The sequence below is a fragment of the Lepus europaeus genome, chromosome 3, assembly GCF_033115175.1.
Source record: "Lepus europaeus isolate LE1 chromosome 3, mLepTim1.pri, whole genome shotgun sequence".
NCBI lineage: Eukaryota > Metazoa > Chordata > Mammalia > Lagomorpha > Leporidae > Lepus > Lepus europaeus.
This window is the reverse complement of record NC_084829.1, coordinates 84,303,841-84,330,616: the sequence shown is the minus strand read 5'-3', so window position 1 is coordinate 84,330,616 and position 26,776 is coordinate 84,303,841. Positions and strand designations below refer to the sequence as shown.

Genomic DNA, 26,776 nt, shown 5'->3' with positions numbered 1-26,776 from the left:
TAGCTTTTTTCAAAATCATAATTACAAAGGACTTACCAGAATACACCTTTAATTAACTTCTTTACACAGAAGTCTTATAATCTTGAGACAATCTTTCAATAATTCCTATTCAAACTGTAGTTTGTCATTCTGACCTTTAAATTTGTAAATATGCTTTCCAATTGAGCTCTCTAAGATTTAGACAAATGATTGGTGTCTATGCAACCACACAGGTGAAGTGCATATCCTATCTTGCAGCTTTCCATTCGTTAGCAATGTGCCTAACATCTATAGTGAATAAATATACCCCACAGGGCAAAAGAGAAAAAAATGAATCAAATAAAAAAAATCTTACATTTAAATGTCAGCAGCAATTTCATTAGATTATTTCTTTTCAAACTAAAAGTTCAATCCACCACTGAATAAATTTATGTAAAGCCTATATAATTTATTTTTCACATGATATATAAATACAAAAGATCACAGAAACAAAATATGATTAAAAACTGGCATGTTAAAAAATTAGAATAAATGCCTGTAGGATCCCTATGAGAAATTCAGAACCATATGTCTTGTAGTTTCCTTTTTCTCATGATGAAAAATAGCTAGCATTTGAGGTACTTGCTTTGTCTCAGGTACTACGCCATGCATCCTATTGCATCCTCACCGTTGCCCTGCAGAGGCTGTTATTATCCCCATTTTGTAGGTGAAGAAACTGAAGGCTTAATAAACAATTTATCACGTCATCCATTTACCAACTGGTAAACCAGGATTCACACTTAGGCAGCCAGATCCCAAACCACTATATGGCTGCTATACATGAGTAAGGAATTAGGATGGGAGCTTGAAGGATTCTTAGGTGTGGCAGTTATGATTTTTAAAAATCAACTTTGGGGGCTGGCGCTGTGACGTAGCAGGTAAAGCTGCCACCTACAGTGCCATTATCCCATAAGGGTGCCAGTTTGAGTTACGGCTGCTCCTTTTCCGATCCAGCTCTCTGTTATGGCCTGAGGAAGTAGAAGATGGCCCAAGTCCTTGGGCCCCTGCACCCATGTGGGAGACCCGGAAGAAGCTCCTGGCTCCTGGCTTTGGATTGGCACAGCTCTGGCTGTTGCAGCCATCTGGGTAGTGAACCAACAGATGAAAGACCTTTCTCTGCCTCTCCTTCCCTCTGTGTAGCTCTTTCAAGTAAATAAATAAATCTTTTTTAAAAAATCAACTTTGTAAAGAATCTGGGGATACTTCAAAAAGTTCATGAAAAATTAAAATGTATTTGAAATCCATGCATAGTTTTCTGACAATATTAATTTCTTCTTTTTTTTGAAGAAAAATATTTATTTGAAAGAGTTACAGAGAGAGAAAGAAAGAGAGAGAGAGAATTTTATTGCTCTTTTACTCCCCAGATAGCCATAACAGCCAGCTCTAGGCTAGGCCAAAGTCAGGAGCCAAGAGCTTCATCCAGGTCTCCCATGTGGACAGTAGGGGTCCAAATACTTGAGCCATCTTCTACTGCTTTCCCAGGCCAAGCTGAGAGCTGGATCAGAAGTGGAGCAGCCTGGACTTGAACCAGTGCCACTATGCAATACTGTTGTCCCAGGCAGCTGTACCTGTTATGCCACAGCACCGGCCGCAAACTATGCATTTTCTATGAATTTTTTGAAGACCCCTCTTGGTACACAAAAATAAAATTCATCAATTTTGTTCTTGCCATTTACTGGGCCAGTCCACCCCCTCATCGCCATTCCTCGAGAAATTGAGGAAATCCAGGACTTTCTGCTCACATGAAAGGAGGATAACTCTGTTCACTTCAAGAAAAATAAAGATATTGTGAAGTTCAGAGTTTGATGCAGCAGATACATTTATATCTTTGTCAGCACAGGCCAAAAAAAAAAAAAAAAAAAAAAGGCAGAGGAACCAAAGCAATCCCTGCCTCCAGATCTGGCAGTGAAGGAGCTGAAATGAATTAGACACACCAACTTGAATTATTAAAATTTTAATTAAAAAAATTCACTAGGGGGCTGGCATTGTGATGCGGTGGGTTAAGCTGTCACTTGCTATGCCTGCATTCCAAATTGAACCACTGGTTTGAGTCTGAGCTACTCTACTTCTGATCTAGCTCCTTGCTAATGCGCCTGGGAAAAAAGAGGAAGATGGCTGAAGTGCTTGGGCCCCTACCACCCATGTAGAGTTCATGGCTCCAGCTGTTGTGGCCATTTGGGAGTGAACTAGGGGATAGATCTCTTTTTGTCTGTCTCTGTCACTCTGCCTTTCAAATAAAAAAAAAAATCTTTAAAAAGTCACCAAAATTAAGTATACAATTAGGAACATGTTGAAATCATGTACACAGTAGTTTAACCATCACAAATCATAATATAAAATATTTACCTCATCCCAGGAAGTTCTCCTGTGCCCTGTTACAGGTGACTCCTCCATCCCCTGCTCCCTGGCTCTTGGCAACCACTGATCTCCTTTCTGTCATCTGAGTTTTACATCTTCTAAAATTTCATATGCATTCAACCATACAGTAGTAGTCCTTTGAGGATGGATTTTTAAATTGACATCATGTGTTTGAGATTCATTCTTTTGTTGCCTGTATCAGTAAGTTACTTTTTTATTTTTTGAGCAGTATTCCATTGTACAATTTTGCCATAATTTATTACCAATTGATAGGTATTTGGGCTATTTCCAGATTGTGGCAATTATAAATAAAGAAGCTATGGGTATCTGAGTATATGTCTTTTAATTTCTCTTGAATAAGTAGTCAAGTAATGCCAAAGGATTCTAATGAGAAGGCACCTGCACAACCAGCTTTTACTATGCCTTTATTATCCATTGTACTAGTGCTATCATTATTTCAATGTAACCTAAAGTGTAACCACGTTAGCTTGTTAGGCAACCATTAGTAAAAAGAAGCAATGCTAGACTTTATAATATGTATTATGTTAGATGATGAGCTAAGTAATCCAGTAACTATATTAAGTTGATTATTGTACGACCTGAACCGCTGCCCATTCCTGGCACTCGTTATTGTACACTCCCCTTCCCTCCATCTGGCCAGATGTGACCCTACCCTGACCCAGGTCCAGGAATGTAAAGTAATTATCTATACCTATAGGGTTCAAAGCTTTAGATAACAACCAGCCACTACCTCCCGAGTCAGCAGCTGCGATGCCGGGACTTATCAGAAGTGTCAACTTGATCTACAGCATCCCTTTAACACTTGCTTGTAAGGGGTAATAAAAACTCTGTAACAATTAGGCTCAGGGCTTCTGGGGGGGGGGGGGGGCTTCCTCTCCTGGAAGCACTGAGAGGCCCGAGTTCAAACTCGAAATAACGACCCTGCTTATTAGCTTCAACTTTGGTCTCTGGTGGTGTGACTTTTGGGGGACCACGGACTTGGGGGCATAACACTAACATATGGTGAAAATCACAATGATGGTATGCACTGATTGCCTATTGTTACCTCATCCAAGGAGCCTACACAATCATCTTAGTACAAAAAGACCTCTTTTCTTTTGTTAATCAATCATTTCCATAATCACCTCTTTTTTCTTTTACTTTTTATTTATAAATAAAGAACACTAAATTCCTTTTCATTAATTATCAATTAAAGTAGAAAATAGAAAACAATATGTCAAATTTCCAGGAAGGCTTTAACCCTCTTGGGCTCCTTAGAACTAGTGACTGCAATTGCAGCATTTTCTTTTGCATCTCCTAAGAGCTTTCCCAAAGAGGCTGGAATTATCTTTGTACTCCAAACAACTCAGAGATGGTATAATGTCAGGTATGAAACTGTTGGCCTGAACCAATAGGGAAAACAACCATCTGACAATTTGGAGAAGAACAAAATCATGAGAGACCTAGCAAAATTTGTCCTTCGTATTACAGAATTCATTGGGCATGCTGAAACTAAAATTTTTTAAAAGATTGATTGATTGATTTGAAGGGCCAGCGTTGTGGCACAGGAATTGTGCAGTAAGAATCTAAGGTTCTAACATAGCACATGGGTGCTTTCTGATATAATGTTAAGTAAATTCAGGGGACTGGTGTTGTGGCACAGAGGGTTAAGCCACCGCCTGTGGTGCCGGCATCTAATATTCAAGTTCTGCTTTGAGTCCCAGCTATTGTACTTTGGATTCAGCTCCCTGCTAATGTGCCTGGAAAAGCAGTAGAAGGTGGTCCTAGTACCTGGGCCTCTGCACCAGCGTGTGAGACTGGGATGGAGTTCCAGGCTCCTGGCTTTGGCCTGGCCCAGCCCCAGTCCTTTCACCCATTTGAGCAGTGAACCAGTAGATTGATCTCTCTCTCCTACCCCCCCCTCTATAACTCTGCCTTTCAAATAAATAAAAAATAAAAATAAATTTAAAAATTTGGTAATTCCAGTTCATCCAAATTCATCCGATTCATCATCCAAATTCAGCAATTAATTACATCTAATTAAAAGGTTTAACATAGAATTAAAAAATATAATCTAATATAAAAGAATGACTTCATTTACATAATTAAATGGCATTCCTTAAAAAGGGCAAATGATGCAACAGAATTATGTAATAAATGTTACCTCTTACAATGACTCACAGAATAATATGTAGTAGAGGTAGAAGCAAGTACAGTAAGAGAGTAAAGGATGGAATCCATTATTTTCCAGCTGTGTGTACCTGGGTAAATTAATCTTAGTAAATTCAAGGTTCCTCATGTGTAAAGTGAGAAGAATTAATCCTTACTTCCATGGTTGTTAACAAAACTGAAGACAGTGTTTATACAGCCAGTGTCTGGCATGAAACACTCAATAAATAGAAGCTGCACTGTCTCCTTTTTACGTATAAGGAAGCACAATTTAAGACTTAACATTGGAGTTGCTATGCTTAAAGGGGAAATTTTCACTTTCTTCAACTCAGTATTTCAGGGTTTTTATTTGGAATTAACGAGGGTAAAAGGACTTATGTGCAGTTCTGCAATTTGACACCAGTTATAAATGTGCTGAATGACTCTTCAGCTTTAAAATGTTGTTAGGCAGAAAACCTAGCCTCCAAGAGCCTGGATTATTTTATGTGGATGATGTAAGGCAGCAATTGCACAAAGCAGAGGAAGCACTTACACGCCACCTAGCTGATCCTTAACAGATGCCATTTTCTCCCTTTTTCTGACTCATCTCAGCCAAGCACAAAGGAAAGTCTATTAGAGGTGGCAGAGTATCAAATCCTTGGATCTGTATATGAACGTACGTTTTGCCAAATAGTATCTACATGGCGTCAAAGGAAATAAGTGCCTCCCATCCCCAACTAGAAATGCAAGCTTTAAAGAAGCGGAATGGAAGCAGTGTTAGAGAAGGGAACCATCAGAACGACTTCTTCGTAACATAAAGATCCAGGGATTACCAAACAGCTTAAGCCCCTGTGCCTGTGACTGGGACAGGGGCTTCTCCAGCTGTCCAAGTGATGCTGTACATTTGCCTCCCAGCACGCAGGCCCCTTTCCTCTACAAAGAAAGCTCATTTCTTGGTAGAATAACTTCCATAAAATTAAACAGCAGTAATTTCTAACAGTCTTCAGTTTGAGTTCCCAGATGGCCTCTAGAAATTAACACAGCTTCCTAATGATCAGAAATGAAGATAATTTGGATGCACTCCTGCTGTGCAGGTAGGATCTAGACAACTAATAATACATTTTTTTCTTTCCTTTCTCTTTTTTGAAAGAAAGGATGACACAGAGAGAGAGAGAGAGAGAGAGAGAGAGAGCGCTCTTCCATCTATTGATTCATTCCTCAAATGCCTACAATAGCCAGAGTTTGGCCAGGGTCCAGGAACCCCACCTGGTCTCCCAGCAGGATGGCAAGGACTCAACTACTTTGTCATCATCTGCTGCCTCCCAGGCACATTATCAAGAGCTGGATAGAAGCAGAGGTGGAGGCAGAGGCAGGACTTGATCCCAGGTACTCGATACACTGCATCACAATGCCTCCCTCAGAATAATGTGTTTCTTGAAGCTCTCTTGAAAACTAATTTTCAAAAATGGTTGCAAATTTAATAACTTATATGGAGTTTAGCATCTGAGGCCTATAGAGGCCTCTCTCATTGTACTCAAATAGTACCAGGAGAGTTATTAAAATGCTCTCAAATCGAGTGATGCTAAAAATTGGTTTACTCAGAGACTCTTCATGTTTAAAAATAGCCTGGTTCAATCTCAGTCTCATTTTTAGTTGGACTGGAAAACCTTGGGGGTAAGGGTCCCAGTGAGATTTCAAAAATATACTCACTTTAACTTTTCATTTGACTTTGAGAGTGTTTTCACCTCCAAGCTACAAGACGACTGATTTCTCCCTAGGACGCAGTGAGAGAATCTTTCTTGACATTCAAAACAGTGGAAGGAGTTCCTCCATAAGGAAGATAGTCCAGTTCTGCCCTTCCTTCATTCTTGGCTCCCAGCCTACGTCCACTGCAAGGTGAGGGTTCTGCAGAAAAAAATCAGAACTTCCCTGCTACAATTCCAGTATATTTTTTTAAAAAAGATTTATTTATTTATTTGAAAGGCAGAGTTACAGAGAGGCAGAGGCAGACAGAGAGAAAGAGATAGGTCTTACATCCTCTGGTTCACTCCCCAACTAGCTGCAACAGCCAGAGCCAGGAGCCAGGAGTTTCTTCTGGATCTCCCACATGGGTGCAAGGGCCCAAGGACTTGGGCCGTGTACTACTGCTTTCTCAGGCATAGCAGAGAGCTGGACTGGAAGTAGAGCAGCTGGGACTTGAACTGGCACCCATATGGGATGTTGGCACTGCTGGTGGTGGCTTTTACCTGCCAGGCCACAGCACTGGCCCCAATTCCAGTGTATTTTGAAAGCAGTCATCTTTGTACCTGTAGTGTTTCTACAGATAATAAATTAAGTAAATATGCTGTTGTTGTGAAAAACACATATTCTTCCTAAACAGTCTTGTGATCTTTAGCCAGGCTTTTACTTTGTCATGACTGTTTCCTTTTTTCCAAAATGGAGACAATGGTAGGTACCTTTCATGTGGTTGTGAGATTTCCGTAAGACAAGGTTTAGTAAGCAGCTTAGTGTAGTATCTGATACATCGTAGATGCTCAATACATGGTCATTGTTCTATTTTCCATTGTTTCTTTTTTCATCCACCAAGATCATCCTTAGGGCCATGGAAACCAGAGACTGTTGAAAGGCCCCAAGTACTAGAATGAGTGGGATACTGGAAATGTGAATGAGGTCTCATTTTTAGTCTATCATCAGCTTTTTTCTGCTCTTTTCAGGAAAATTATCCATCCACTTTGAAGCATAATGCTCAGGAGTATACTATCTGGGGGACAGCCAAGCTAGAAAGAGGACTATGGGCTGAGATGATCAGATCAAGGTGAAGGATTTGGGTAAGAACAAAAATATGGTTCTTTATTTTGGTCTAAGTGAGAACAAGGGAACTGAATCAAGAACTGCCCCTCTGTGCTTTGGTGCTGACTCTATGGTATAAGGCAAGCAGCGACTGAGGGCTGGAATTAGCTCAGTCTACTCTGATCCTATAACCTGTGATCACCCTCATGATACCAGGCAGAGGGCGGGGAGTCCTGTCACCAGCAGGGGTCAAGGATCAGGACAGGGACCTGTGCTATGATGCAGCGGATTAACGCCCTGGCCTGAAGCGCCAGCATCCCATACGGGTGCTGGTTCGAGTCCCAGCTGCTACTCTTCCAACCCAGCTCTCTGCTATGGCCTGGGATAGCAGTAGAAGATGGCCCAACTCCTTGGGCCCCTAGGCCATGTGGGAGACCCAGAAGAAGCTCCTGGCTCCTGGCTTCAGATCGGCCCAACTCCAGCCATTGCAGCCATCTGGGGAGTGAACCAGTCTATACCACTCTGTAACTCTTTCAAAAAAATAAATTAAGGCCGGTGCCGCGGCTCAATAGGCTAATCCTCCACCTTGCGGCGCTGGCACACCGGGTTCTAGTCCCGGTCGGGGTGCCGAATTCTGTCCTGGTTGCCCCTCTTCCAGGCCAGCTCTCTGCTGTGGCCCGGGAGTGCAGTGGAGGATGGCCCAAGTGCTTGGGCCCTGCACCCGCATGGGAGACCAGGAGAAGCGCCTGGCTCCTGGCTTCGGATCAGCGCGGTGCGCCAGCCACAGCGGCCATTGGAGGGTGAACCAACGGCAAAAAAAGGAAGACCTTTCTCTCTGTCTGTCTCTCTCTCACTATACACTCTGTCAAAAAAAAAAAAAAAAAAAAAGTCATTGTGTGGATGAAATGTTAATGTTTTTAAATGTAAATATGTTAGTATCTGGTAGTAAATGTCATTACTTCCAGCCCTTAGACAATCAGTTAGGATGAACAGAGTCCTGCAGTACCCAGAAGTAAAACACTGAGGACCGTACAGTCCATTATGTGATTATAAGCAAATGGCTGCTCTTGCCATTAGGAAATCTCAGGCTGATCAGTGTACAGAAATCTCCCCAAAACCTTCATGAGAATGGCACTGTGAATTTACTGAAAACTGATTTCCCGGTTTTTAACTTTTAGGCAACCAATATAGGTAGGTGATAAATAACTTAGAGATGGCATTTTATAGTGCACAGATGTTTAGAGAAGGCTTTATGACTTGGTTGGTCTTGCATTTCAGTTTAGTAAATGTTGACCTGTGGTGGCCCTGAGCATTGCTGCACCTAAAGGCTTTCTGCACTGTGACTCACAGACATGAGCGCCAGGCATTCCTGGGACTCTCTATCCCTAGGAGCAGGGGGCCTGATCTCTAAAGACACGTTTCTCCTCCACAACTGGAAACTGTAAATGGGCCCCACGCTGTGGCACAGTGGGTTAAACTGCTGCCTACTTCCCATATGGCTGCTAGCTCCAGTCCTGGCTGCTCCATTTTCCATCCAACTCTCTGCCAATGTGCCTGAGAAACCAGTGGAAGATGGCCCAAGAGCTTGGGCCCCTACCACCCCCATGGGAGACCTAGATGAAGCCCCTGGGTCCTGACTTCAGCCTGAGGCACTCCAGGCCATTGGGACTATTTGTGGGAGGAACCAGCAGATGGAAAATCTCTCTCTCCATTTCTACCTCTCTCTATATAACTGCCTTTCAAATAAATTAATAAATAATAAGTACTTTTAAAAAATGAGTCTTCCTGAATTGTTTGATATGGAAGTCTCAGAATTTAAATTTTCTTTGAATGAATTTGCGGGTAATTCTTCTTTTCTACAGTGCTACTGCAGTTCATCAAATAATAATAATCTCTCTACTAGAAGTTAGCATACCGCTATACAATGGAAAAACAATCTAAGAACAGGTCCCTCTGTTTTCAACTGCAACACATTCTAAAAGTTATGTGTCTGATATAAAAATGAATAAAGCCAGACACAGAGAGTGTTCCTCCAAGAAACCTTTTAGTTAGTTTGATTCCTCTCAAGTTTTTCTCTCCTCAGTTAGTGCTGACTGTGACCTGGAGCAGTGGTCCAAGACTCAAGAGTAAAGCTAAGTCTAACCTGTGGGGTGTGAAGCTTTCTACCTTCTGGCTGAAGGTCAGCCAATGGATTGATATAAAGAAATACTTGCTTTTGAAGATTTTGGTTTTCCATAAAAATGCCTACAGCCCAATAGTTCCCTGAACAAGACTGAGGATCAATAAATGGCTTTTGAGTAAATTTATTTAGTCTTTGGAATGATGTCTTTTCGTGGTGAAATTTCAATTTGAAGACTTATAATTAAGTACTGTTTCATCCTCCTTAATAATAAGGTTGGAAGGTGTTTTCTTTCTTTCTGGCATTATAAAATCAGCCTGTCCTGGTGAAAGCTTAGGAAAAGTATAGTTGATGTATTTTTGAAATGCTGCCCTGGTTTCCTGTAATTCTTCCTCCAGAAAATCCTTCCAGTTTGTCATGATTCCCAGTTGTTTCACTATGGACAGCAGCTCCCCCTGGGTGTTAACCAGTTTACCCATGACATTGCCAAGCACGGCCTGATGTGTTTTCTCTGCTTCTTGTAGCACTTCCTGGGCCTCTTCTTGCTTCCGCCTATGAGCCAGGCCATAGAAGATGTTCAGTTCATGTTCTTTTGCCTTAATCAATTGGGCCATGTTTGTCTTCTGATCATTGAGAACTGACACACCACTATTCACAAGTTCCTCCATGGCCTTGCTGCAAAAAATAATATGAATTTATGTTAGAAGGATTAGCTGCTAACCAAATGATTTTGTCTTTAGCCACAAATGGATGAGAACTCATTACAGTGTAGAGGTGAGCCACTACCCTGAGACAGACTGCTATAGATGAGCTTTTGGACTGTGCTCACTCTTAACAGTCAAAACCTATTTTTCAGAGCAGGGAGGCTCCCCACTGACTTCCCTGCTGTGGGCTAGAGGGAGCCACTAATCTACTGTGAACCTGCAACTTTAGGGACCTCTGTTTATCTTGGCCAGAAAAAATACGAATATATTTGGCTTAAAAATAAACAGGGTCATTCCTAAAGTATTTCTTTATATCAATTCATTTGCTTACCTTCAGCCAGAGGGTAGAAAGCTTCATATTCATAGATTAGACTTAGCTTTAATCTTGAGTCTTGGACCACCCTTGAGAGCCATTGCTGAATGACCCACAGATCTCTGTTTATAACGTAAGGAGTTGTATCTAGTTCATGTGCCAAGCAGGTTGGTGAGCTGTGCACATTACCAGCCCCTCAAAAACAATTCTCTGAGGTCATTTATGACTATGCCCATTTTACCACGAGGGCACTGAAGCTCAGAGGGGGTAAGCAATTGTCCGCGTTTGCTTAATTAGTCAAAGTGGTGAACACAGCACCACAAGTCTAAGACAAAGGTTCTTAGCCGGTGATTCGTTTCCAGCAGAGTTCTGTAACATCTAAAGGACCTATAAAGATTTGAGAATTTTATAAATCTGCAAATATTGGATTCAAATTTTAAAGCTGTTAATAAAAAACCTCCTCTCTGCCTCCCAGTCTAATATAGCTGTTCCAAGATTCACCACCTGCAATATCTTCTAAATCCCACTTCCCAAGGTGCAATTCTCATTTTCTCCTGATTCTTCCACCTTGACTTCCAAGCCTGAGACTTCTCCAGTCTTGAAGTAAACATCTTCTGTCCTTAGCATCTCCAGCTACTACGCTGTTTCTCCTCTCTCTTTTCCCATCGACGAGGTGACATCCATTACTGATAGCAAGGGCTAGTGCTTACGGAGCATTTACCGTGTCTCAGGGACACGGTATACTATACTATATACTATATATTATACTATATCTTATTTAATTTTCACAATAACCCTCGAAGGCTAGTACTATTTTTATTTTTTATCTATTATTATTCTCATGTAATAAGGTAGGAAATTGAGGTTTAGAGAGATTAGGTTATTTAATGTCACACAGGTGAGCAAGAGTGTCTTTGCTCTTCAACCTGATGAGAGGTCATTACATATTTTCTGTCAGAAAGGGACACAATGAGAATAATGTTTTAGAAATGTTATTCTGGTAACAGTATATAAACTAAGTCTCAGTGGGGTGACGTAGAGAGACCAATTGGTATCGTTTTATAGTATTCTGGAGATGCCATGATGTGGGGCTGAACTGCCCAAACCTGTGACTGCTAGGATACAAGGGATCGAAACCAACTTTCTGCTTTTCACCCTGGGTCACAGGAGAGTGGAGGTGCCAGTAATAGAAGTGATGCTGTGCAAAGAGTTGGCAGTGTTCATGCACAGCCAAGCTGAGGATTTAGCCTGATGTTTTAGAAAACATTTGGGTGGTTGGGGACATTATAAAGATCACCAGCACCTCTGGGGTTTAGTTCAGAAAGAGCTCTAAGGGTATTTCCTTGTTGCAGTCCCAAACACCAAAATAGGAAGCTCTGCTTCCTGGGTATCCTCCCCTAGAGCTCTGTCATAAGCAAGACTGTTTCCTGGCAGGTTGGCCTGGCTTTCTCCTTGCCCACACACAGGAGGTGTTCATCTGGAAGGTTCCACTGGAGCCAACTTCAGGTAAATCTGATCCAGTGACACATATCTTCATTGATCCTGCTCTCACTTTCAATGACAGTCCATTTTAAGCTAACATAGAATTTGCTCTTGCTAGAGGGGCCATACACACACATGCACACACACATATAATCTCCAATGCCCATTCCAATGTAAAGTGAACATCTATAAGTTCTCTGTAAACATCTTCCATCTCTATCTTTTTGGGGCTATGACTGGAAATTTTGAAATATATAGTATTTTTAAGGGTAGTGCTAGCCAGAAGCATAATTGCTTTAAAAATAGTTATACTGTATATCCATATTGATAGGATTTGGTATGATCATAAAATTGCTTTTTCAAAAATAAAAATAGTTACTAAATAGAAGTATAATCTAATATCTAACAAAACAGTCTTACTGGGCTGTGAACTAAAAAATTGAGCAGGGAAAATCTGTACCACCAGATGATTTGTCCTTTGCTTCTTTGCATGGATGGGGAACCTTTTTTCTGCCAAGGGCCATGTGGATATTTATAACATCATTTTCAGGCATACAAAATTATCATGTTAAAAATTTGTCTGCTATAGTCTTGTAGCATTTTGAGTCCCACCTGTAGTTGCCTAGGCTGGGCCAGACCAAATGATTTTGTGAGCCTTTTACATTCCCCACCCTTGCTTTAGAGCCCCTTGCAGCCCACCTCCTCATTATTTTTGGGAAGCTGTTGAAATGGTACATGATATATTCCTCACAGGTTTAAAGAAAATTATCATTGTGTGTTCCTTCTCTTTTACTTGGTATGTGAATTTTTCACTTTCCTTAAATGTGTTGCTAATAGCACAGTTTTCAAACTTATTTCTATGTCTATCAACAAAAATTTGATTCTTAGAACAAAATTCTTAGAAAAAATTTGATTCTTACCCCATAAGTAATTCCTAAATCATGAAGAGATTTGTTTCTGAAATTCATTTCTATATAGCGTTTGGAGCAATGTTGAACACATCAGATTGTTTGCCTGATTACCCCATCAAGGAATATGGGGATTCTATCAGAAGGAAATAAAGGTTCTTGCATGTATTGGGTATTGAATAAAGAATACTTTTCATTGGGAATTACAGCATGACCACAAAAATTCCTGAGGGATCACTTTACTTATGCCTTGCCTTAGGCTAGAAAACAATTAGAACCTTTCTAAGCAGAGATGCTCATTATAAAAAATACTTTCGGAGCAGATTTAAGGTGGCTGCATAGAGAAAAGATGTGCTGATTCTGATCGGGGGAGATAGCAGAAGAAAAGCAGAGGAAGTAGATCCCCCGGGGGGAGAGCTGAAGAGAAGTCTGCAGTTGTTAACTTAAGCAGCAAAGAACAAGGAATGTCATAAACTAGAGGCCAAGAACGAAGGTCTCAGGCTCAGTTCTGCCGCCACAGCTTGGTAATCTTGGGCAGGTCACTTAACATGTGAAGTTACAGTTTTCTCCTCTACCTGGTCTCCACTAAAGTGTATGTGTGTTTATAAAATCTAATCTCTGGAAAAATCATTTGTAATTAGGAACATATATGGGTTATTTTAATAGATAGTTTCTCTAAATTATTTACTTATTTATTTGAGGGAAGAAAGAGGAGAGGACAAAGAGACACACACACACAATTCAGGAGCTCACTCCCAAATTCATCAGTTCACTGCAACAGCCTGGGCTGGGCTAAAGCCAGGAGCTGGAAGCTGAGTACTCAATACAGGTGTCTCATGTACGCGGCAGGAACCCAACTACTTGGCCCACCCATCACCTCTGCCTCCCAGGGCCTGTGCTGGAAGGAAGCTGGGGGTCAGGAGCTGGAGTGGAACAGGGCACCCGGGCACTCCAATGCAGGAGGAAAGGAAGAGGTGGGGAGGCAATGAATCAGGACTTGTAATTTTTGTTCTACACCCACATATTTCCCTAACATCTACTTCTTTTGTAACATATAGTACTTTAACACATCCACAATAGTGTATGACCTCCAGGCCACAGAAATGCAAAGACTGATTCTATGTGTTACTGGGAAAATGTTGCTTCATCCCTCCCCTCGGCATCTCAAAACTGGTAATACAGAATGAAAAACACAGTCTTTAGAAGATTAGTTATCTCTTGAGGGGGAGGGATGGAGGTATGATTGAGGAAGAGCACAGGGGGATTGGAGAGTATTGAGAATTTTCTCTTCTTCTTCTTTTTTTTTTTTGACAGGCAGAGTTAGACAGTGAGAGAGAGAGAGAGAGAGAGAGAGACAGAGAGAAAGGTCTTCCTTTTTCCATTAGTTCACCCCCCAAAATGGCCACTACGGCTGGCGCGCTGGGCCAGCATGCTGCACCTATCTGAAGCCAGGAGCCAGGTGCTTCCTCCTGGTCTCCCATGCGAGTGCAGGGCCCAAGCACTTGGGCCATCCTCCACTGCCTTCCCAGGCCACAGCAGAGAGCTGGACTGGAAGAGGAGCAACTGGGACAGAATCTGGCATGAGCCGCGGAGCCGGCCTGAGAATTTTCAATTCCTTAGACTGAGTGGATAGGTCCTTGAGTATTTATGTTACTATTTGTCTTTAGCCACATAAATATTCTACAGGATATTATTTATCACTTTCTGTGTTTCATGTATTCCACAGAAAAATGTTAAAATGCAAAAGCTGGACAGTGTACCCTGTGCACCTTCCCCACACTGACTTTGACAGAGTAAGATACTGAATTGTAAATGTGATCGTTGGGATACCTCCTCTGAGCCTGGATTGCTTCCTGGGCGATCTGCCTTTCTTCATCCCTGGCTTTCTGCACGGCCTCCACCTTCTCCCGGTGGCACTCCATCATAATCCTCTGGATTCTGTGCACCATGCGCTGTTCCGCAGCCATGTGTTCTCTCTTCATTTCATCATCCATATTTACAAACACCTCTCTCTTGGTTTTAACTGCCATTTCCTTAAGTAACAGAAAAACTAGGTTTAGAACAGCATAGCATTTTTTAAAAAAGGTTTATTTATTTACTTGGGAGGCAGAGTTACAGACAGAAAGAAGGAGAGACAGAGAGAGGGGTCTTCTATCTGCTGGTTCACTCCCCAAATAGCTGCAATGGCCGGAACTGGGCCAATCCAAAGCCAAGAGCCAGGAGCTTCTTCTGGGTCTCCCACATGGGTACAGGGGACCAAGCACTTGGGGCATCCTCCACTGCTTTTCCAGGCTATCAGCAGGGAGCTGGATAGGAAGTGGAACAACCAGGACTCAAACCATTGCCCATGTGGGATGCCGGAGCTGCAGGAGGATACTTAACCTACTACATCACAGCACCAGCCCCGGATAGTTTGGAATTTAAAAACACACTCTAAAAACCTACTTAAATCATTTCACCTACCTAGGGAATAACAAAAATGTGCCAACTATGTAACATAAATATGTGTGTGTATACACGTGTGCAATCCTGAAAGGGGATATGCAAAAAGAAAAATGGGTTAAAGGGATACAATTAAAGGTCCTTTTTTATCATCCAAATAGTCTACTGTCAGATTATTATTACACATTATAAGATATATATAATACGATTGTATTATATATTATTGTATTATATATAGCAAACATAAGAGGGCTGGGATCTTCATCCTAGGGGACTCATTGTATAGTGGAGACCGGCAAACTAACTGTGCAACGAGCATTGTAACACATTTTCAAGAATGGAAGGGCAATTTTCAGGAGTTTCAAAACTTTCATTTAAAGGTAAATTTCTACATTTTGGGGAAGATATCAAAATAATTTAAGTTACTGCACATAGTGAGTCAGTAGAAGAACAAGGAATGGGAACTAGGATTCCTGACAGCCAGTTTCTGGCTTCTTTGCTAGAATCTTCAAGAGATTCATCAATTTATTTTAATTCCAGAAATCTGTACACACTTATAAGATAGTACAACAGCATGCTTTCCTTTCTCCCTCCTTTTCACTCTCACTTTCCTTCCCACCTTTCTTTTCTTCTTTTCTGAATGGCCTCTGGCTGTGGCATTAGAGCAGGGTGCCACAGCCCCCTGCCAAGTTATGAGTTATGTCTTAAAACTGTCTGATGGGGAGAGTTTCAGGCATACAAGTGGAAGAAACCAGAGTGACCAAGGTGTTAGGAGGACTGGCAGATGACTATCAATAGATGCAGAAGTGTTTCAATACTTTAATTTTTAGTACAGCTGCACTGGGACACATCAGCTGAAAAGGAGGCCTGTCAAAGACTTGCTCCACATTTTGAACTAAAATACGGGATGGGCAGGGAGCTGCTGCAGGCCATCCCTCAGAGGCCATGCCAAGCCTAGCTAAGCTGGGCTGCTTGAGCCAAGCAGTGAGCATCCTACCACCCTCTAGGAACTCAGAGTTGAGCTCTTTTACATGCCAGTCTTCTCAGGGAAGGGACAGTCCATTTACTCTCACCCCGTACAGATTTAATATACAGCAAGTGCTCATTGCCAAAACAATGAGTAAATGGGCCTGTAGTCCCCGAGCTGCTTATCTATGTTCCGACTCAAGCCACACCCTGGGTGACCTCTACCACTTTCCTCCAGCCTCGGAATAGTTATCATCACGCTGCACCTTGTCCTGGCCTGTCTTCTGGTTGGCCAAAATTGGCAAATAATTCTGTATCCCTTTCCTTTGAGAAGATTTTGTAACCTAGGCACTGAACTAAGCAATGAATCCTGGGGCCCTCTGCCTGGGGAGTTAACTAGTTATCTAGAGGCATATGCTTGAACAGGTTACACATTAGAGTAACCCTTATCTTGTGCTTGCTGGTCCTGCAGGAAATACATGACAGACAACTCGGATATCCCTGGGAACCTCCAGGGCCTCCCAACCAACCTCTAAGAAACACTAACCAAGATTTTACAATTAATGTGTTTTGTTCTCATTCTCTTTGCAAACTTAAGTAATTTATTTTTATTAACTTAAAAGGAAACCTGTAAATCTTTTTGATGTTTCTCTTCCAAAATTCGAATTTCAAATTTATGTCTGTCATTTGCTTCTTCAAGTGCTTTCTCTACTGCTTGCTTCTGGAGTTCAATAGCCTTTGAAATGAAAAGATCAGATATCTATTAATATATCAGTATGGACATAGGGTAACTGTCATTATTTGAGATGCTGGTGAATCTTCAAGTGTACTGAAGTTGGCACCCACCATGGAGGGTCCCTAATTACTTGCTGCAATTCCTGTCTCAAATTTCCCATAGCAAACTGGCTGCCTTAGCCAGAGGTATCCTAACATTCTAGCCCTGGAATTCCAGCCCTTGCATGGCCATTCCAGGAATGGCTAATGACAGAGCACCTTCACTGTCTGTAGGTGGCTGTCCTCTTTTCTTCTTGGCACTTTATTGATTTCTTGCTTAACTGCTACCACAGTAATATATGTTTGCCACAGAAAATCTAGCAAACAGGGATGTGGAGATGCACAAAGCCTGAGGGAGCTGAGGAGCACCCCAGATTCCATGTATCAGGGGTTCAGAAAGAAATTTTATTATCTTATTTGAAGGATTTTGCAAAGTTTAATTACTTTATTATAACCCTAGATAAACTTAAATTCAAGCTGCAGAATATTCATAAAAGCATCCTGTTGTATTAGAATGTATAATTGATAGCTCACATTAAATTTGAATTTATTATTGATAAAAACAGATGGCCACTAAGATTTTGATATATATTGCTCTTTGCACTGGAGTAATTTAAATGTTCAAAATATTTTCATACTAAGCCTCTGCTGGCATTAATGCCAAACAATTCTGGTACTGTGTGATGCAAAGTCTATTTTATGAAGAAACCAAGAAGAAATTCTGTTTAAGCAGTGACCTGTCCTGCTCTCCAGAAGTGTAGAAAGTAATTTATGTCATTCTACTGATGACTGGAAGAAGTGGTAGCTTCAGGCCTGAGGCTCTGCCAGTCTGCACAGCAGACTCCTAGAATGACTTCCGCAGAAAGTAACACTCTGACCTCAGAGTCAACCCATAAGGCTTCCTGGTCAGGGTGAAAGGCCTGCAAGAGCATCTCAGGCATGGAAAGACAAGACTCTGCGGGGGAGGGGGGAGGGAGGAACCTACACGGAGGATCTCTGCGAGACCTCAGAGGTCATCAAAGAAGGAGACACTCTTCTCTGAAGGGAGAGGAGAACATCCTCTTTGCTTATGGCCATGTCCAAATAACGACGGAGTCTATGGTCACAAAAGGCCTCCATAGCCCTCGCAGTTCACAACAAGGGCCTCGGATAATCTCTGATGTCATAAAAAGAGTGTTAATTGTTAAAGGAATAACAGTAGTCAATGTGCACTTGCTCCCCAGGTAGGACCTCTGTCCCTATTAAATTGCAATATGAGAATCGACAGCAAATTCTCTCCCCAAACTTTTCTTTATATGTTGTATGTGGGCAAATTGTTGAAATCTATGATTAACATAGAGATGGCCCTCTATATATAAAGTCATACTAAAAATGATCCATAATGAAGAGGGAGATGGGAGAGGGAATGGCAGGTGGGAAGGGCGGGGTGGGGGGCATGAGAGAAAGAAGCACTGTATTCCTAAAGTTGTATCTATGTAAAAATGCATTCATTAAATAAATAAATAAATAAATAAATAAATATTGAGGCTTTGCTTCAGTTCTATGTTTTGGATCCCTCTGTGAGCCCAAAATTCAAATGGTCCCTCAGGCACTCAGCAGACATGTGGACAAGATACCAAGCATTTCAGAGAGGAGATGAAAGGGAGACTAGGACATAATGAAGCAACTGGAGAAAGACAGTCACTTAGTTCAAAGATATTATGCACTACACAAATGGATGATCATTTATATATTAAATGTCAGGCCCTAATGAGTCATTTTCAACATAGATGTCCTGTGTTTTTTTTTTTTGTTTTGTTTTGTTTTTTGGTTTTTTTTGACAGGCAAAGTGGATAGTGAGAGAGAGAGAGACAGAGAGAAAGGTCTTCCTTTTTGCCGTTGGTTCACCCTCCAATGGCCGCTGCGGCCGGCGCATCTCGCTGATCCAAAGCCAGGAGCCAGGTGCTTCTCCTGGTCTCCCATGCAGGTGCAGGGCCCAAGCACTTGGGCCATCCTCCACTGCCTTCCCGGGCCATAGCAGAGAGCTGGCCTGGAAGAGGGGCAACTGGGATAGAATCCGGCACCCCGACCGGGACTAGAACCCGGTGTGCCAGCGCCGCAAGGCAGAGGATTACCCTGTTAAGCCACGGCGCCGGCCCCTATTTGTTTTAGTTGCAATCAAATGAGAATAAAGGAAGCAGTAGTTATCCATACAAAGAAGGCAATTTAGAAGGAAGCTCTGAATGATGCCTACTTCTTACTACTCACCTACTACGCGCTGAGCACATTATTTCATTGAGCTCTTTCAAGTGATAGAATTGGCACTGCAATTATTCCTCTTTACAAATAAAGAAGCCAAGACAGAGATTGAAAAACTTGCTCAAGGACCAACTACTAACTAGGATTCAAAGTCAGTTCTGTCTGATGCTGGAATCTCTGCCTTGACTACTATGCTAAACAGTCTTCAAAAGTTCATAGAAAATGTGTATTATGAAAAAATGATGCAAGAATTTCAAAGCTATTTTGCATCAAACTCAGTTTATCTTTTGATTACATTTTCCACAAACTTTTTGAAGGATCTTCGTATTACTATTTTTTGGGCAAATCCAAAAAGTAAAAGAACTGTGAGGAAGTATTTTAGGTCAATTTCCAACTTTTTACCTGATTCCATACATCTTCTTCAGCTTTTGCAATACGTTCTTTGATAGTAGCCTCTTGAGATTGCTCTTCTTTATTCAGAATACTTTCCCCAATATCTGTGTATTAGAAGACAAATGATCATTCATCTTCAGACACTTGGCTTTCCTTTCCACCATTACCTGGTTACTTAAGAGGATTATCTGGGAGAGAGATCCTTTAAAAAGATGTCAATCTTTTCTTTTTTTTTTTTTTTTAATTTTTTTTTTTGACAGTGAGAGAGAGAGACAGAAAGGTCTTCCTTTTGCCGTTGGTTCACCCTCCAATGGCCGCCGCAGTTGGCGCACTGCGGCCGGCGCACCGTGCTGATCTGATGGCAGGAGCCAGGTGCTTCTCCTGGTCTCCCATGGGGTGCAGAGCCCAAGCACTTGGGCCATTCTCCACTGCACTCCCTGGCCACAGCAGAGAGCTGGCCTGGAAGAGGGGCAACCGGGACAGAATCCGGCACCCCGACAGGGACTAGAACCCAGTGTGCCGTCGCCGCAAGGTGGAGGATTAGCCTAGTGAGCCACGGCGCCAGCCAAAAGATGTCAATCTTTTCTTCAGACAACCATCAAAAGGCTAAGTTTCCTCCTATCTGATGAGGTGGGAACTCACAGAACTGTCAGGCCAGGACAGGGAAAGTCACTTCAGTCCACACAGTAGGCAACTAGAGAAGTGAAATAAATGCCCTGTATTTTGTACACACAAAGTAGAAAAGTGTCTGAATATTTAAGGGACAAGAGAATATCACATTCATATAGCTCCTCTCCCATCACTCCTGAGTTCTGGTGCTACCCCCACCAGGGGAGTAGAAACCAAATAAATGCCGTTTAAAAATTGTATCATGCCTTTGTTCAGTGTACACACTAAATCCATCAAGTTTTCATGGGTTTAACTGTTTCAACTATGGGCTTAACTAAAGTGTAGTAGCTAATTATTTATCCGGAAAATATCTAATTCGATTTCCAAATAATAATATTTTCATAGTAATACCCTCTCTACCCAAACAAGGAAATAATTATCTAGCCAGGTGAGAGGAACACATCTCTACTGTCTACCTTCTTATACTTTCAGAAATCAGAGACGCAATCAAGTCATCATTAGTTAGTAGAAGAGGGGATCAGGAAGGCATTTAGGTAAATACCTCAAGGTTCAAAATCAAATGGAAAACTCTAATGTGCATAAAAGAGAGAAGGAAGTCAGTAGTTACAATCAGTCTGCCTTTGTATTAAATATATATGTATCCGCAAATATTCTTATTACTTATATGTATCTACTTTTATGTCACCAGCTACTTATTAAGAGTTTTAGTTTCTTTCACCCACTTATTAGGGCATTATTGAGCCGTGTTTCTTCTCCCACACCTATGGCGGGTACAAAAGTGCTGGCAAGGGCAAAAAGAACTCACATTACTACCATGTGAAGGCTTTATAGTAGGTATAAATATGAGGATACTTCTGAAAGTTTGTAGAAAGGTATCAAAAGGTAAGTTTATTTTAGCGCATGAAACTTTGAGATCCATGCATATTTCTTTCATAATTGATATTTTCCATGAACTTTTTGAAGACCCATTGCATGTCATTAAAGCCACCATAACAACCTTCAAGGTAGGCATTAATACTGTCATTTACATATGAAGAAATAGATTAAGAGTTAAATATCTGCCCAGTGCACACAACAGGGACAAGGAGATGAATTCCAACCCACATTCTTTTCATGCCAAACAGACATCCTTGTAGGATAAGCAATTTTGAACAGGAAAAGCTGATAACAGTCCATGTAACAGTAAGAATGACATACAATACTATGGAACATTAGAACAAAGAAAACAACCATCACTTACCCAGGATATCTCTGTGAGTGTAAAAGCGTGTCTTAAATGGCTTGTATTCGTGGATCCGTTTGAAGGTTTCTCCAAAAGGGGCTGGTGGAATTAGTTTATTACAAACAGCACAGCAGACAAAGTGTGTGTGATTTGGATTTCTGATCATAGCTAAATTTCAGATGACTTCTGCTATTTACTGTTAAAATAATTTTGAGATCAGAAAAAGTAGCTTTAAGAGAAGCTAGAAGTATGATAAAGCTGGAAGAGGGTCAGGGTTTTTAGCAGAATGCTAGAGGACAGTAAGGATTGAATGATTTGCCATGATGAGCTCGTGGTTATGTGCCTTATGTTAAAGAGTGTTGCTGAAAACCTCTGCCATAGAAGATACAGGCACTAGATTGGGCAAGATTTACCCAGTGGCTTCCTCTCAGACTCTGGCATTAACTTGTTAACTTACTTGGCAACTGTTGCTAGGTAAAATAAGCTTTGCTCATAAAAGCAACTTGAAATAATGACCAAAGGGAGCATGATGCAGCCATTCATTTTCCTGGTATTTTCTGTATGAGTTTCCTATTGCAGCTGTAACAAATTACCATAAACTTTGTGACTGAAACACAACACACATTTAATCTCTTGCATTTCTCAAGGTCAGAAGCCTAGAAATGAATCTCCTGGTGCGAAAATCAAGATGTTAACAGGGCTGGTTACTTCTGGAGTGTTTAGGGGACAACCTGTATCCCTGCCTTTCCCAGCTTCCCAATGGGCTCACAGCCTTGAAGCCTCCAGCTTTCCCTTCTGTGTTTCCAAGCAATCATCTCTTCCTCTGATCTCTGCCTCACTCTACGGACCTCTGGGTCACACCAGTCTCATCAGAATAATCCAGGATAATCTTCCCAACTCGAAATCCTAAACTTCATCACATCTGCAAAGTCCAATATTCTCAGGCTCCAGAGTTAGGATTTGGGAATCTTCGCAGGGCAGGGGAGCATAAATCAGCCTATCACACTTTTCTTTTAATGGATTTTTAAAAATTTATTTATTTATTTGAAAGAGTTACACAGAGAGAGGAGAGGCAGAAAGAGAGGAAGAGAAAGAAAGAGAGAGAAAGAGAGAAGGGGGGGGGGGGGGGAGAGAGACAGAGTGTCTTCCATCTGCTGGTTCACTCCCCAATTGGCCACAACAGCCGAAGCTGTGCTGATCTGAAGCCAGGAGCCAGGAGCTTCTTCCGGGTCTCCCACACAAGTGCAGGGGCCCAAGGACTTGGGCCATCTTCTATCGCTTTCCCAGGCCATAGCAGAGAGCTGGATCGGAAGTGGAGCAGCCTGGTCTCAAACTGGCAACCATATGCGATGCTAGCGCTTCAGGCCAGGGCGTTAACCTGCTGTGCCACAGCACCAGTCCCTGGATTTTTTTTCTCACATAATTATTTAAGACTGGCAATGGAGGTAGTTTCTTAATTTTTCATACTATGTATAAATATGATGTTTTGGTGCCATAGCAATAAAATTGGAAAATATGGTATCTTAAGAGAAAAAATACATCTAACAAGTTAGCAATCAAAATTACTAAGCTTGAGGCCGGCGCTGTGGTGTAGTGGGTAAAGCCAGCACCTGCAGTGCCGGAATCCCATATGGGCACCAGTTTGAGTCCCGGCTACTCCACTCCTGATCCAGGTCTCTGCTATGGCCTAGGAAAGCCGGGGAGTATGGCCCAAGTCTTTGGGCCCCTGCACCGGCAAGGGAGACCCAGAAGTTGTTCCTGGCTCCTGGCTTTGGATTGGCACAGCCCCAGCGGTTGCAGCCATTTGGGGAGTGAACCAGAAGATGGAAGATCTCTCTCTCTCTCTCTACCTCTCCTTTGCTCTCTGTGTAACTCTGCCTTTCAAATGAATAAATAAATCTCAAAAAAATTACTAAGCCTGTTTTTAAGTCACATTGTTCCTATGATTTTAACAGCCTTAGAGATTCTACAAATCACAAACACCATGCAAATGATTACAAATGACTAATTTAAAAGATTTTTTTATTTTATTTATTTGAAAGACAGAGTTACAGAGAGAGGTAGAGCCAGAGAGAGGTCTTCCATTCACTGGTTCATTCCCCAGATGACTGCAACAGCCAGACCTGAGCTAATCCGAAGCCAGGAGCCAGGAGCTTCTTCCAGGTCTCCAAGGACTTGGGCTATCTTCTACTGCTTTCCCAGGCCATAGCAGAGAGCTGGATTGGAAGTGGAGCAGCCCGATCTCAAACTGGTGCCCATGTGAGATGCCAGTGCTGCAGGGCCAGGGCTTTAAGCCATTACACCACAGCCCCAGCCCCAAAATGACTGATTTTTTTTTTTTTAAATTGCTTATCAATTAATACATAGCATCTACCTGGCAATACTCATTTTATAATTAATCAATGAAATTAATTTCAGCAGAACTCCCACAGAGCCCTGTGCTAAGTGTGCCACAAGTTAAATATAACTTCTTTATGAATCACATTTTAAAAAAAGATTTATTTATTTGAAAGGTAGGGTTGTTGAGAGAGAGAGAGAGAGAGAGAGAGAGAGAGGTATCTTCCATCCATTGGTTCACTCCCTAAATGGCTGCAACAGCTGGAGCTTGGCCAGTCTGAAGCCAGGAGCCAGGAGCTTCCTCTAGGTCTCTCACAGGTGCATTAGTAGGGAGCTGGATCGGAAGTAGAGCAGCCAGGACTCGAACTGGCACCCATATGAGATGCCAGTACTGCAGGTGGCAGCTTCATCCACTATGCCATAGCGCTGGCCCCTATGAATGACATTTGAATTGACTCCTATATCTTAATGACTGGCTAAAAGCATTAAATAACTATCAAAAGGTGCCATATTTAGGCATAGGTGTCTGGCCTCCTTCAGATCATATCTGCGTGCCTGGATTAGACTGCCAGCCTCGGCTCCTGATTCCAACTTGCAGCTAAAGCAGATCCTGGGAGGCAACGGTGGTGACTCAAGTAGTCAGGTTCCTGCCACCCATGTGGGAGATCTGGATTCAGATTTCTGGCTCCCAGCTTTGGATCCCCAGCTGTTCTGTATATATAGGGAGTGAATTAGCAGATGGGAGCTTGCTCTGGCTCTGACTTTCAAAAAAAAAAAAGTTTTTAAAAGAAAGGGGTTAACTGACACTGGAAGAGAGGCAAAAGAGAAAATGAATTAATACTGAGAACTAAAACTACTGAATCCACAGTTAACTATATGGATTGGAAACTGAGGCCACCCATATTATGACCCTCTGACCTGTTTCTGGCAATTCTCATTTAACAGGTAGGGTAACCAACTAGTTCTGATTTGCTTGGGCCTGATCCTGTTTAGAAACTGCAAATTCTGGAGCAGGAGTTTGGCCTAGAAGTTAATTTGCCAGTTAAGACACCAGAACTCACACAAGAGTACATGGGTTTGATTCTCTGCTCCAGCTCCTGACTCCAGCCTCCTGCTAATGAGGATCTAGGGAGGCAGTGATGACAACTGAAGTGATTGGGCTCTTGTCATCCAAGTGGGAGATGTGGATTGAGGTTCTTGGCTTTGGCTTGGCCCAGCCTGCAGGCATTTGGGGAATGAACCAGCAGATAGATTTCTATCTCTGTTTATCTTGGTACCTTTCAAATAAAATTTTCAAAAATTTTAAAAAGCTGTTAGAAAAAGTCAAATTCCCATTCTTCATAAAGTTCCCTGCTTTGCTAATTTTTTATTTTTCAGCATCCAAAAGAGCTTAAGAAGCATGCTTTTTTTTTTCTTTCATCTTTACAAGTAGAAAAGAGCAGGGTTCATTGGCTTTTCTAGAAGCATATGGTCAACTACACATAATATCAAAGTCCACCTATTTTAAAAGTTCTTTATTTTTATAGCATAGTTGATATACTCTAACTTTTGGTTATTATTCTGACAACATCATTTGTTTGGATAGGTTTTTAGAAAATTCTTTTCTTTATGGTCTTGGACCCATGAAACACATGCCCCATTACTGTTAATCTTACTATTATTAATATTAATAGCATTGCCCAGTCTCAACCAGAGTTCCACACAGACTTTCACCACCTGAACTCAGACTCAACAAAGATTTGAGATTTCTTAAACACAACTGACTTTGTCAAACAGTATCTTGCCTTTGGGTAATAAGTTTAAAAAACTTACTTTTATTTGACCACTAGGTTGTTCTGATGGTCTTTTGAGGAAGTTGGCAGCTAATCTTTCATGTAATTTTGTTTCAAAATCCAAGAATCCAAGACTGTTTCTTTGCTCTAAACATCTTATGTTTTAGGACTAATGTGGCTGCTTATCTAAACGTGACATTTATCCATAAGGAGGAGGTATAGTATGCTGAAGATACCTAGACTTCAGAGCAAGGAGACCCAGATGCCAGTCCAGTCCTGACTCAGAATCACAGTGATCTTGGACAAATCTTTTTTTTTTTTTTTTTTTAATCATTCTCAGACTACTTGGACAGGGTTAGACTGGGCAAGTCCGGTGTTCAAACTCCTGTGATTATTTCAAAGCTGTTTTATTTTGGTAGTTATGCCTTCATTCATTAGAGTACTGAAAACATCACCACAGAGCCAGCCAGCCTTGACACAGATTTCAGAGATTAGATTCCTAGTAAGCCTCAATCACAGTGATCTGGAGAATGAGGTAAACATTTAGAAATCAAACAAGTCCAGGGGCCAGTGTTGTGGCATAGTGGGTAAAGCTGCCTCTACACAGGCGGTGATTTGAGTTCCATTTGCTCCACTTTCGATCCAGGCCTGGTCATCCACGCGGGGGACTTGGATGAAGCACCTGGCTGTTGTGGCCATCTAGAGAGTGAACTAGCAGATAGAAAATCTCTACCTCTCTCTCTCTCTCAGTAATGTGGACTTTCAAAATAAATAAATAAATCAAAAAAAAAAAAAAAAAAAGAAAGAAAGAAAGAAAGAAAGAAAGAAAGAAAGAAAGAAAGAAAGGAAGCAAATCCAGAACCCTTGTCAGAGTTATGTAAGGTAAATTATATAAGGTAAACCCAGGACAATAAGGAGACCTATTTCTTATTTACTGAGTAGTTATCATCTTTAAATACTTGTAAAAACACTTAGTCTGTTATGTTTATAACATCACTGTAACATTAATTTACAAAAACTAAAATGGGTGACATTTAACCATTGGCAAGTAAAAATATTATAAAACTTCAGTATAATATACTTTTTAAAGAAAAACTACAATTACTTTCATTTAATTACTTTCATTTAATTACTCTCATTTAATATTTATTTGGGTAGCTAA

At 41.4% G+C, this 26,776-nt stretch overlaps 1 protein-coding gene and 1 pseudogene across 2 annotated transcripts; one reads left to right on the top strand and one right to left on the bottom strand.

The window, feature by feature from the left end:
- The first annotated feature begins 798 nt into the window (after nucleotides 1–798).
- On the top strand, nucleotides 799–1,941 carry LOC133756594 (large ribosomal subunit protein eL38-like; annotated as a pseudogene).
- A 6,054-nt stretch (nucleotides 1,942–7,995) lies between these two features.
- Nucleotides 7,996–26,396, bottom strand: C3H6orf163 (chromosome 3 C6orf163 homolog). 2 transcript variants are annotated; one of them, XM_062186473.1, is made up of 5 exons: nucleotides 21,524–26,396; nucleotides 19,663–19,757; nucleotides 16,877–16,984; nucleotides 14,671–14,873; nucleotides 7,996–10,108 (listed from the first exon to the last, which is right to left on the bottom strand). In XM_062186473.1, exons 1-5 carry the CDS (start codon nucleotides 21,669–21,671, stop codon nucleotides 9,658–9,660), a joined length of 1,005 nt encoding a protein of 334 aa, XP_062042457.1. In that variant the 5' UTR covers nucleotides 21,672–26,396; the 3' UTR covers nucleotides 7,996–9,657. The 2 variants fall into 2 exon arrangements, with proteins under 2 accessions (XP_062042457.1, XP_062042458.1); XM_062186474.1 differs by lacking the exon at nucleotides 16,877–16,984.
- Between the last annotated feature and the right edge of the window lie 380 nt (nucleotides 26,397–26,776).